General features: G+C 38.4%; 1 protein-coding gene across 12 annotated transcripts in view; it reads right to left on the reverse strand.

The window, feature by feature from the left end:
• aebp2 (AE binding protein 2) overlaps window positions 1–13,556 on the reverse strand; it is a 194,997-nt gene that overhangs the window by 150,255 nt on the left and 31,186 nt on the right. For all 12 annotated transcript variants that reach the window (XR_006315049.1, XR_006315052.1, XR_006315051.1 and 9 more), the window contains exons 4-5: window positions 11,225–11,411; window positions 8,031–8,155 (exon numbers count right to left, since the gene is read on the reverse strand). Coding sequence is in view for 8 of the 12 variants with exons in the window: in XM_043713488.1 (XP_043569423.1) it covers window positions 8,031–8,155; window positions 11,225–11,411 (312 nt within the window). In the remaining 4 variants the exon portion in view is untranslated. The remainder of the gene's footprint in view (window positions 1–8,030; window positions 8,156–11,224; window positions 11,412–13,556) is intronic.

Genomic DNA, 13,556 nt, shown 5'->3' on the forward strand with positions numbered 1-13,556 from the left:
CCCTTAAGGATTCTGAAGACACGGTCCGATACGTCTCGGACCCTGGCACCCGGGAGGCAACAAAACATCCGAGAGTCTCGCCCATGTCCACAGAACCGCCTGTCCGTCCCTCTAAATAGAGAGTCTCCTATAACTAGCGCTCTCCTCCTCTCCCCCTTTCCCTTCCGAGTCTCAGAGCCAGACCTCGCGCCACAGACCCGGTCACTGCAGCTTACCCCTGCTACCCCAACAGTATCCAAAGCGGTATACTTATTGTTTAGGGGAACGACCACAGGAGATCCCTGCACTGCCTGCTTCCTCCCCTTCCCACCTCTAACGGTTACCCAGCTACCTCTGTTCTCTGGCATAGCTATGTCCCTGTAGCTTCTATCACCCTCTCAGCCTCTCGAATAATCCTCAGTTCATCCAACTCCAGTTCCAGTTCCCTAACTCGTTCTGTGAGGAGCAGGATCTGACTGCATTTCCTGCAGATGAAGGAAATAAGCTTCAGGATGCTTATCTCAAAAGCCATAAAATCCAATCAACTCACCTGCAGAAATGTATTTCATTGCTGAAATAAAGGAGAGTTTCAAAACATATCATCCATAATCTAACATCTGCACAATTCATGTGACATTTAATAATCTGTCTGATCTCTAGTAACATTGCTAATAATCAATCATGGGGTTAATCTAGATATCTCTCTTTTGGGGATTTTCTCCTCAGTGGTTCTAAGTCCCCATCTCTAGATCAGCTTTCATGGCAGACAGTACTTAATCACCAGAGCACTTTGCCCAGGAAACAGGCAGTTTGCAAATTACCACAAATGCACAGCAACACTACTCAGCCTCCCCACACCTTTAAATGCAAGAGCACTTTTGAGAAGTATCCAATGAGTGGCAGACAAGCCATGCTTCAATTATATGACTGTGCAACTTGAGTTCATTTGACAAAAACACCAGACTTCAAATAATTCGGCAGAGGTCATTCTGTTATAATACAACAGTTTGTTCCTCTGCAATTTTACACTACAGAAAACTGTGCTATGGAAACCAACTATAGAAAATTATGCTGTAGAAGATCACTAATAGAAAATCGCTATACTCGTTCAGTTGAAAAGTTATGTTCTCCAAGCAACGTCCATAATTTGTCAATCAAGATTAGCCAATTCAAGCTAACGAAGTGTGTTACAGCACAACAGCCTGTGGTAAACTTTAGTCTTTCCTTCTAAAGTTGAATTAAAGTCAAAATTATAAAATATTAAAGTTCTGTTCTCAATAAACTTATTTTCAATGTAGTTATATGTACATATTAAATAGTTTTTTTAAAAACTATTTAACATAAACTAGCACATATTAGCTCCACATAAGGTTCAATACATGATAAACATGAAACCCTTCACAATAGCCCAAGCTTGATCTTGAATGCTGCTCCTCAGGATATGCTCAGAATTGTCCACAATATACCAAATGCAGTGTGCTTTCACAGGATTCAAATGGCTAAATCTTTTAACAATCAAACATCATGAGATGTACACCAATGTCTCAATCATCCAGATCAAAAACTGTACTTCTAAATTAGTGGCTGTGCTGTAAATTAAAGCATCCCAGCATGGATGAAAGTGGCACTCAGTTTTTCTGTAAGAAGAGTAACATTGTTTAGTTGGCAGAATTCTTGCATCTTAGTCATAAGATTGGGGTGGGGGTGTGTGTCAGGCTCCAGAGACGAAACAAATGAGGCTACACTCCAATGACAGAAGTGCAAACGTTCAGGTGGGATGTTAAGCAAAGACTTCAACCTTCTCATGTGCAATGAAGAAAATCCATGAAGTCACTTAAGAACCAAAGGGCACCGAGGGTTTATATGCTTACTGAACACACTGTTTTTATGAGGACTAAAACTTAGCTGGTATGTTCTATTATGTTACAATAGTGATAAAATTTCAAAATGTTCGACTTTGGATGCCTTGTAATTACAAAAACAAAAAGGGTGCTATGCACTTTGACATCTTGCATCCATATGTCAACTACAGTAGAAAACAAACTGAGGCCAAATACTGTCACAACTTTGACTCAAAGCTCATGGAGAGGTCTAAAGAAATGCAGCTTCTTAAAATGAGTGCTGGCTGCCCTCTTGTGGACAAATACATTAGATTGCACATCATACAACAAATGTTTGGAGGAGTTCTTTATTTTGTACACCATTTTACTGAAAAACTGTTATTGTAATCTAGCCATTGCATTCTTAGAGTTGCTATGATTAACATCATTTTAGCTTCAGCTAATATGAATCAACTATGTAAGAAAGAAATTAGATTGCCAAACATAAAAGGAGGCTTCAAATTCTATTATTTGCTAATCTCACTGATTTAAGCAGAATCCAATAGAGAATTGTAGCCCTATCAGCTGTGTCAGACTGTAGGATGAGTTGCTTCTGTACAGGAAGCGACTGGCAATCTTCTCAATGGCAGCTATCATTCACAAGATTAGCATTCTGCATGAGCTCAAAAATGGTGATCACCAGATTGGTACTGGTGTGCACTTGTGATGTGCTGCATTAAAACTGGGGTATTTCCTGTGCAAGTCTACCATGCCAATGATGCAAGGAAATCTACTGAACTCCACTGTACTGTGTAAAACATTTAACTATTTGAAATGCTTCCTTTAAAAGGGATTTAGAAGCAGTGGGTTAAGGATAATGCAGAATCCTCCCATGCTTTTTGAGAGAATGGGACAAAGAAACCTTCTCCCTGGTCTAACTGTATTCTTTCTAGATTCTTAATCAGTGAAGGTTTCTACATCTTTGCATCAGAAACAAATATTTGATTTCCCCCTCTCCTTTTGCAGCCATTTCTACTTTGGGAGTTCCTGAGATATAATTACTTGCAATCCCTCCAAAAGTCTCCTTTGCCTTGCAGATAATATTGTGTAAAATGGACATTGTTAACATTCAGCGCAAGGTCTTAGTGATTTAAAAAAAAACAAAGGGCCGGGGGAAAAAAGGAACAAAGAAAAAAGATTAAATGACCAAAAATCAGCTTGAACGAGAACAATTTATTAAAGCAATGATTTACCTCACAGCTATCTAGTCTTTCTTTCTACGATTAGCATCTATAACGGATTCCTCCATACCCTGCTCCAACTTGATGTGGTGAACATGGTCTATTTTAAATCTACATTTTCACAGTTTAAGGACAGTTTATATTCTGAGAATCAAAAGGAAAGGGTTCATACATTTAACATCATGTTATATTCTGTGACAAGCATTGGTGGGATGAACACAAAAATTGCAACCCCACAAAAACTCTAATTTCTCCCTCTGATCAAAGGAAACGCCTAAACAAGGTCCAATTCAACGCACCTACATTGACATGGAGGGTCTAACCTCAATTGGAAGGGAAAATTCAGGCATACTATAAACACTTTAGAGTTTCAAATTTAGAGTGATTTTACATTGGCAGAAAGGATTTTGTAGTTGCTGTATTCTCTTGAACTAAATATTTCCACAGTAAAAATAATAGAATTTGTGCCTAAAGCTCAGCAACAATGCAGCAAACATTTAAGTCAGTGTGTCCAAACATTCTCTCTAAATTTCGTGCGCAACAGGATATTTTATTCAGTATGCTCAACATTATATATACAAAGGTGAAGAACTGTTTGTCAGATAAGCAGCACAACACCATCTTATCCTGTTTCAATAACTCAGTCATGTCACTTCATTTCTTGCACAAGCCATCCTGACTCAAGAAGAAAGTTACTAATTTAGCAACATTTTATACCAAATTAGTCAGAAACTGGAAGAGCAATGGGCTAAACTCTCGGAAAACAGTCTGAAAAAACCTACCTTACAGGTTAGTACATATTGAGGTTAAATAAAGTATTAAAAACAAGGATGCAATTGTGAAAACGAAGAGAAATAAAAACAAACCATTCATGTCTGTTAGAACACATGCCCCATGTAATATCTAACCTATAAAGCATGGATTGGGTCCCCTGACCGCACTGCAGAGTTTCTGGTTAATCCACGAAGAACAAAACAGAGACAAAAACAAAACGATTAATGTTAGACTCCAGTGACCCTGCTTTAGAACTGACTGTAGCTAGGAAAAGGTTGCCGATTTCCACCATCAACAGGTCTTTGTTTTGTTTTAAGAACAAAACAGATACAGACTGAAGTGTCACCTCTAGATGGCTCCCATTATTTCTTTGATCAGAAACATAACCCCTGTTTGAAGGTCAAAACAGTGAGTTGTGTTCCAAACAGCTAAGCTCTTAGGAGCATAAGCAACATTAATGGATAATAAATGTGGAAACACAGTCTCATAAAATGAGAGTATGGCAGTTTACTGTGAAGCTGAATTGTTCTCACCAACTTAACATCTTGAGTAACTTAGGCTGAGGTGCTGTGCATATAACAAAATACCTCTGCAGCAACTATAACCCAATGCCCCCAATCTAACAACATTCCTGATACTTTTGCATAAACATAGGTATGCATTTATATAGTACTTTGTACAACCACATTTCCTAAAAGCACCTTTGGAAAGTAGTACCTAGCAGAATTCAAGAAATACAGCAGCCATTTGAGCACAATAAAGTCAGAGTAATATGCTAATGACCACAATGTCCTACGCAATTTACAACTGAGGACTAAATACCGCCTAGGTCACAGAAGATAATTACCCTGCTCTTAGTTGAAATAGTAACAGAGTATTTTAGTATCTACTGTGTTTTGACGGGGCCCTGGTTTAATATCTCATACAAAAGATGGGACCTCTGGTCCTTTACCCATCCAGCCCATTGACTTTCTCAATACCTGTGAAATGGATGACAGAAGACAGCAATTTAAACCACGTGGAGGTTACATGGGTATTTGCCTTGAGGGGCATCAGGACATCATGCCTTCAAGTAATTGAATCTAAGGAGTTAATTCAGAATCTGCTGAAGAAATTTAACTGGTTTGGTGCCTGCTCCCTGGTCTATATTTTGCTCAATCATCTAACCTTTTTCCAAACCAAGCATTGTGCTGAATTTTTGATGTTTATGAAGCATCACAAGGTCAGCTAGTAGAAACAAGTTTAATATTGCTTGCACATAGCTATACCACCTGATCAAGACTGACGAGGACATTTAGTTCAAAGGAGTGACAAACATCAGCACAATCACAGGGGTTAACTAAACTGAAGAACCTGATTTGACATTGAAAAATGCAAATTATCCTGTATTCATCACTGCTAGTTCAAGTTTTTCAGCTAGCTACATTGTTTATTGACCAACATTTCTCTATTCCATCACGATATACACAGATCCATGTGCAGGTGTATTGCTTTGTTCAAACAGTTGAAAATAATCCTCAACAGAAAGCCTCTGATGATACTTTGAACTGAGGCAAGTGCACTATAATCCAATCCTCAGCCAATGTGCATACACAGAAACTAACAAGGAATTAATGCTATGTAATATAGATTGCATTATGTGTCAACCAAATAACATTCGCGCTGCACAAATGCATGCTATGGCCATTACTAATGAGACAATCTAGCCACTGCCCTTTGGGAGTTATCATTGATCAGGAACTCAACTGGATTCACCACATAAATACAGTAGCTACAGGAGCAGATCAGAAGCGAGGAATACTGCGGCGAATACCTCACCACCACATTTCCCAGAGTCTACCAATCATCTAAAAAGTCAGGAGAGCCATGGAATACTCCCCATTTGCCTGGATGAGTGCAGCCCCAATAACACAAGCAGCTTGACACCATCCAAAGCAGCCTGCTTGATTGGCATTGCATCCACAAGTATCTATTCTCTCCACTATCATTCAATAGCAACAATGTGTATTATTTAAAAGATGCACTGGAGAAATTCAAAGATTCTTAGACAGCACCTTCCAAACCCACGACCATTTCCAGCTAGAAAGACAAGGTCAACAATACCTTGTCTTTCTAGCGGCACGGTGGCACAGTGGTTAGCACTGCTGCCTCACAGCGCCTGAGACCCGGGTTCAATTCCCGCCTCAGGCGACTGACTGTGTGGAGTTTGCACGTTCTCCCCGTGTCTGCGTGGGTTTCCTCCGGGTGCTCCGGTTTCCTCCCACAGTCCAAAGATGTGCAGGGTCAGGTGAATTGGCCATGCTAAATTGCCCGGAGTGTTAGGTAAGGGGTAAATGTAGGGGTATGGGTGGGTTTCGCTTCGGCGGGTCGGTGTGGACTTGTTGGGCCGAAGGGCCTGTTTCCACACTGTAATGTAATCTAATCTAATCTAATACATGGGAACACCACCATCAAGTGCCCCTCTAAGCCACTCACTATCCTGACTTGTAATTATATTGCCATTCCTTTACTGCTTCTGGGTCAAAATCCTGGAATTCCCTCCCTAATGACATTAGGGACTGCAGTGCTCAAAAAGGCTACTCACTACCACCTTCTCAAGAGCAACTAGCACAGGCAATAAATGCTGGCCAGCCAGTGACACCTGCATCCCCACCAAATGAATTTAAAACACCTTGTGTATATATCAACCCTAGATCAATACTTAGCTTGCAAGCCCTTTACTTTGCTCCCCAGCAATTTTCTGCAATAGATTTCCTCAGCTTATCTGGATCAGCTTTGAAGGCATAATTTATTAAGTGCATTAAAATGCAGAATGACTGTATGAAGTCATCATACCAGCGGTGAATTCATAATACCAATAGACAAAAATCTGTGGTTTATCACATTGGCTCTGGGGATCGTAGCAACCAGCAGTTGTTTCGCAGGGATTTTATTCTTCAGTGAAACTTAAGGTAGGACCACTGGTGGATAGTAAAGTGTCCTAAAAGCAACTGAATGGGTATCGAGTCTATGTCTAGAAATTGCCTTTGATTATATTAATAAATGGTTAGTTTGTGTGTTAACTAAACATGCATGATTTGCATTGCTGTGAAGCAGGACTTTTTTTTTATGGAATTTCGTTTGTATGAATTAATCAAACAGATATAATCCCTTTCTTCTGGTAGACTGTAATAAAGTTGGAAAAATACTGAACTGAACCCATAAAATTTAACATATCCAGGTTTCTTTTGCTGCCGTAAAATTATTTCTTTTGACAAAAATCTATGGGAAGGCACTGATTTATCAAATTAAACTACTGAAAACAATCATTCTCTGAAACAGTTTGTCTTTACCATCTTCTCATAAGTGATGCACAGTTCCTCAGTGCAGAGAAAGGTCCAACTGCTCACATTCATTTTTATTGCTCAGCTTGATATATTTTACATATTTTGCATATTTTAGGCAAAACAACAAAAATAAGTGGTTCATGTTACGTACATCATCTCAAATTGGCTAAAAGGGTGGAAATTGCTTACACAAAAGCTTCATGACATGACAGATGGCCTAATGTACCTGGATGCAAAACTACTGAGTCTCTATACGATACACAAGTGCACTCAGACAACCTGTTGTGGGATTTTAATATGTTCAAGACTTACATTTGTATACAATAGTCTATGGTAGTTGATGTTACTGCTCGCTAGTCCAGGGTGCAAAGGCCAACATGGAATCCCAAACTGCTCTCAACCTAACAGCGATCAATCAGCTCAACACTATTAAATAATTCAGGAATTTATGATTAACAATAGACTAAACATCGTTGAATGACTAACATTCAATTGGAAGACCTCACTATTAAATGGATTTCATATGCTCATCCAGTTGATACATAAACGCAGTCACTGCAGAAGACTTTTTTTGTATGAAGCATCCAACCATCAATCGCCAGAATGTACAATGAGGGGAATATGGCCAGAGTAAATTGTGATATTGTTACAGATGGAGTTGTCTCGTCAGCATACTTAATTATCACAAGAAACCTAGCAAGAAATGAGCCATGTATGTTCTCACTTGACAGACGTCTGTCTCAATCTTTTATCCTATGTACTTCCAGCCCACATTTGCAGTCTCCACTAGATTGAGTTGAAAGGATATTATGATACTAAGAACTTATTTTCATGCCTGCAAGTCAACAGCATTAAGTAGAAAAGCAGTCCATTAGGAAAATTTTACTCACTGTGCTATGGAACACAACACTATGCCCATTTCCATGGCTTTCAATATGAGTTGACAGGTTAAAGCAGATGGCCCGATGTCGTATTGCATCCATTGTTTGTGCGTCAAAAAAGTCATGTGGTCTTGCTGCAAAATAAAAGGAAGTTATCAAAGGGCTGTTCACTTTAATATATATAACTTCACTTGAATTACCAATATTTTTGAAATCTATCCAATTAGTTACTAGAGGATAGATCAAAAATTAAATAAAATCTGCTCTCAAGATAAAATGTAAAAACAGTAAGTGCGATATGGGTCAAAAATTTTAAAAGGGTCAGTCAGAATTCCACCTCAAATTATGCTTACATATTTTAGGCAAAACATGCACAGCATAAAGGTAAACAAATTCGGGTGGTTAATGTTAAACACGCAAACTCAAACTGGCTGAAAGGATGGCAAGTGCTTCAACTACAAGCTGTACACCATGACAAGTTAGCCTGCGTATCCAGATGCAAATCATAGACTCTCGATGATCTCATTTTAATAGGACATAGAGGAATTAAAGCAGCACTCAAAGATTCAGAATGCAAATTTGATTCTTCCTCAAAAAAAATGTTTCCTCGGTTCCAAATCTAGTTGGAACTGAACACATTCACTTTTATATATACCATCCAAAAATATCACTTGGCTGCAATGTACCTTTACCCCAATTTCCCACAGCTACATAAATTTGTGTCACTGGCTCAGGTCAAATTTATAGCTTGCTTTTCTTACAGTCCTGACCACAGTAAAACTCATCTGTTACAATACCTGTAATATATCACTGTACCATCTGTCACCAAAAGGTATTTGATCATAAAAGGTGTTGCAATTACAAAGAAATAACCAGCATGGGCTGGGTTGCAGATTATATCCTGGCTTATAAAAGCCAAGCTTTTGCAACCACCAAAATCAGTGGAAAACATGGAAATGCTTCAAGATCAAAAAGTCATTCATGTACATCAGAAATCAAAAGAGTTCTCAAATTCGAAATTGTTACTTCAATAAAGACAAAAATGTTATTACACTGTAAATGGTTCAAAGTAGCCTTCTGCTGACACCACAAATGTTATATACACCACATCAGTGAACACTATCTGTGCTCACTTGAGGGACAATCAATCTGGTGATTCAACTGTAGAAAAATAGTGTACTTTTTTCATGTACAGGTTAGACCAAAGTCAAATTATTTATATGTGCCAGACAGCAACAAACTGCCTGCACTTAAGCCCACCTGCATTCTCCTCCTATTTCACACATTTGGCATTGTGATCTCTGAACAGAGCACCTCCACTAGCAGTGGGGATGACAGAAAAAGAGGTCTTATCCATCCACATGCATGAATCATGTCTCTCAATTATTTGCTTATCAGCAAAATGATCGTGATAACAGCAAAACTCCTTCTGCTTACCATGACAAAGCAGCCTGAACCACTGAGTTTTGGTGCTCAGTCTCACCTTGGAGCAACTAATGCTGGAGTCATTGCCAGAACTTCAGACAAACTCTTCCCTGTTCATATATCATAAAAGAACAAAACAAAAGCACTTTATTCTTATTTCTGCAAGCATGCTGCTCTATAAAGCTTAATAATAGTAAGCATAGGCATATGGACCAGAATGGAATAGTGTAGATTAGATGGGCTTCAGATTGGTTTCACAGGGCAGCGCAACATCGAGGGCCGAAGGGCCCGTACTGCATTGTAATATTCTATGTTCTAAGTCGGTCATCCAGTGTTTCATTAAAGAAGGAAGACAATTAAACCATAGCGAAATTAAGTGGCAATCATTCAAATTTTGTGAACATATCATCCACCAAACTGCATCTCTGTGCTTTGAATATTTGACGAGTTGTTACATAGCCACAGATATTCCAAAGGCCATTGAAATGTTGAAGCTACGTAGATTGAGGTACATGTCGGTGTCATGCAGAAAGCCCATGGGAATTGCACAGGAAACTGAATTCCCCAATGAGCATTTCCCATGTTTGAAACCCTCCAAGAGAGTCCATTAAAGGCATAGAATTCAGAGGATCTAACTCTCTCAAAAGATTATAGATATCTACGTGAAGTTAGGAGCTTAAGAACCTACTTTAAGTCACCAGTAACAATGGTAAGCTGTCCCTCCAAACTACATTGCAACCAGTCTCAAACTTCAAAGGCCTGACGACCACAATCCTAACCCCACGTAACTCATAAAAGTTTTTCATAGGAGCTGTCAAAGGGCCCAATGTGTTGCGAGACACTTAAATCTCAAAATAAAAAGGCACTGTGACTGCTGCAAGAAGTGATGTGGCTGTTAGGAAGATCATTTGTAAAGATAAATTTGTGGATCCCTGGAAAAAGTTCATAACAGGAGCCCCTTGGATAATTTCCAGCACAGAAGCCAACTGAAAGTAAGTAAGTCATTGTTAATCTGATCAGGCTTTCTGTTGACTAAAATCATTCTATTTCGAGAATTTTGTTCAACGCCTTAAAGTCTGCCTAAGGCAAAACAAAGTTAGGCCAATAGTTAAATATGAAGAATAATTATTTGGAGTTGAAATGAATTATCTTCATACTCAGATTATTGAGCTAACCAAACGTCTCACTACTTCAGTGGGTAACTGAAGACAGTGGTAAACCCATCTTGCGACTAGAGATACTCTTGCATTTGTCCATCTGAGTATCTACACAGGAGATCTCAGAAGGTAGGCGTTAAACCACCTGAAACAAGACTTCAATCATACACAGGCTGAAGTATGCAAGAGTTGGAAATTCAATTTCCTAAAAGGCATCAATAAACCCTTTGGGCATTTACTAACATTTAATAAGGAGATTGGGGTAGGTGAGGAGGAAACGAAATCATCAGGCCAACGCACTCATCCATACAAAATCATTTTTGCCATATCTGCCTTAAATGGCAAAGTACCCATTTACAACTGGGAAATTTTTTTCTTTTACAAATTACAGGCATTGCTACAACCAAAGGCAATTAGGATCAATCATGCATAGTCACCAGCGAAATAAAAACCATCACACTGAACAAAGTTAATACATTCCTGAGATGAGATGAACCAAATATCAACTGCTACATCCAAGGACATAGTGGAATATCGCTCTTATTTAAACCATAGAAGCTAGAACTAGAAAGGAGATCGTTGGTTGGAAGTAAGTATAACAAATCAGAAATAATAACTTACGTAGTGAACGTCGTCGTTTATTCTTTAGCCTTCTCCGTTTGTTCATAACTGCTTTAGAAGGTGACTCCTCCTTAACCTTCGGCTGACTAGTGACTTTTGCAGAGTTCTGTTGGCTGAAGTGTGTAGGTACGTGACGAGCAAGGCCACCCTGTGATGCAAAGCTGGCAGTACACCCACCAACGACACACTGAAACAAAATACACCAGAAAAAAAAAATCACATTTCACTTTGCAACATCAAAAGCGAACCACTATAAAAATCATAATTGTACAATAGGCCGACTGATTAACTCAAAAATCCGCAGTTACACAAATAAACCAAATAACTCAAATGCAGCACACCATTATAACCAAATTTCCATTTTCAAATTAAACCTTTTAGATCTTTAGATTTTTGATGTAATCACTTACTTTTGAATTAAACTATAGCAAGATGTTCATTCATTTTCATGCAAACAGCAAGTCAGCTACTTTAAGAAAAATGAAGAATCTTCCAAAAACATGATGTCAGCCATTCTCCTCTGAACGACATGGTTCCATGTCCAAGTCCCAATCATGTATGCATAAGTATTCAAGTAGTGCACTGTTGGAAACCCAGTCTTTTGAATGAGATATGAAATTAACTGCTGTTTTAGACATTAAGCATCCCAAAACACTACCTAGATTAAGCGAGTTGTCTTCACCAAAAATGTATTCCACAACAGAAACCTATTAAGATCACAATGACATTGCTGTGCAAAGGAGCATGCTAAATTCAAATTGACTGCCATGTTTCAGACTTTACAACAGTGCTACAGATCAAAAGGTATCCCATATAAATGACAGACATTCAACAGTGACACGAAGCATTATATAAACGCAAAGCTTTCTGGAAATGGAACTCGGTGGTTGGTTTGCAAATTCATCAAGACTTCACAAAATTGGAGTTAAAACTAAGTAAGAACGATATATCCACCCAGAGTTAATGGAGATGTGCTTTAGCTTTGGAGAGAATTAAGAGTTTAATACATCTTTCCACTGAACATTTTTGGCATTGGTGTGATACTCCCCAAAGTCTTGAATTTCAAGAGTTAAATTATGAAAGGTTACATAAACTTTGCTTGAATTCATTTGAGATTAGACAGTTGATAACAACTGACATGATCAAAATGATAAAGACATTCAAGAGCAGAGACACATGGTAACCATCAACAATCTGAAACTTCGAATTAGGGGAAGATCTTTCAAGACTGAAGTCTGGAAACCGTTTCATGAAAGAAAGTGAAAATCTGGAATTCTCATTAAATGCTGTAGTCCCTGAGTCAACTAAAAACAAAGATAAACAAGTTATAATCCATTTGTCATTTAAGGGTATTGTATGGTCACAGTAATGACAAATAGATGGAGTTGAAGCACAATAAACCATGAAATTTAAAGTTCCATTGGACACCAAGGTGCTGTTTCATTAGACACACATACTGATGGCGAGTTCATCATGAGGGTCACCATGCCTCAGCCACCATGGAAATTGAAACAATGCTGCAGTATCACTCTGCATCATTAACCAGCCAACTGAGTAATCCAAAATTGCTCATGATCATATAGAAGAATAAAAGGCTTGCGGAGCTCAATGATCAATTTTTGTCCCTAAAGTTCTACTAAAAAAATATGTTTGGGGAACAATATTAGGAAAGTGCCTACTGTAAATGAGGAGAAGCTGATCTGAAGGAGATCTGAAACCAGCCTCAACCACCTATCCTCAGTTCCACAGTACAATGCACAATCCATTATTACAATCTGATCAGTTTCAGCTGCTGCCAGTTTCGGCTTTTCCTCCTCCCCGGTCCTTAGCCTTCAAGAAGGAACACTCCACTCAATTTAAACAGAAGCAGACAACACAATTAAAGAAAGCGTATTAAATGAGTTACTAACTGATCTGCTGTGTGTTGTGTCGATAATATTAATAATTATGGCTAATATGAATTTCAACTTACATTTTCATATCCAAGTCCCAGCAGGATTTGACTGGTAAAACTTCAAGTGTATCAATTAAGATGAGAAACAATTCCAGAAGAAAACTAAATTTTATTAAAATGTCAGGTGCATAACAATGGATTGATCTAATAACAGATATTAGATTCTAACCCTTGATTTGAAGCAGTGAATATATTAGTCCTACATTATAAACCTACCTTACCTCCTCTGTAGTTTGTTTCACTTTTTCACACTGTTGTATTCAGGCCATCAGTTTGGTGCAGTTATCTGGTCTTTTTTTAAAATATCAGTGCACTGATATTTCAAAAATATTTTGAAAGCACTGTGATTTTAACTTGATGTCTCATGTCATGCAAGGA

The sequence above is a fragment of the Chiloscyllium plagiosum genome, chromosome 23 (genome assembly GCF_004010195.1).
Source record: "Chiloscyllium plagiosum isolate BGI_BamShark_2017 chromosome 23, ASM401019v2, whole genome shotgun sequence".
Classification (NCBI taxonomy): Eukaryota; Metazoa; Chordata; class Chondrichthyes; order Orectolobiformes; family Hemiscylliidae; genus Chiloscyllium; species Chiloscyllium plagiosum.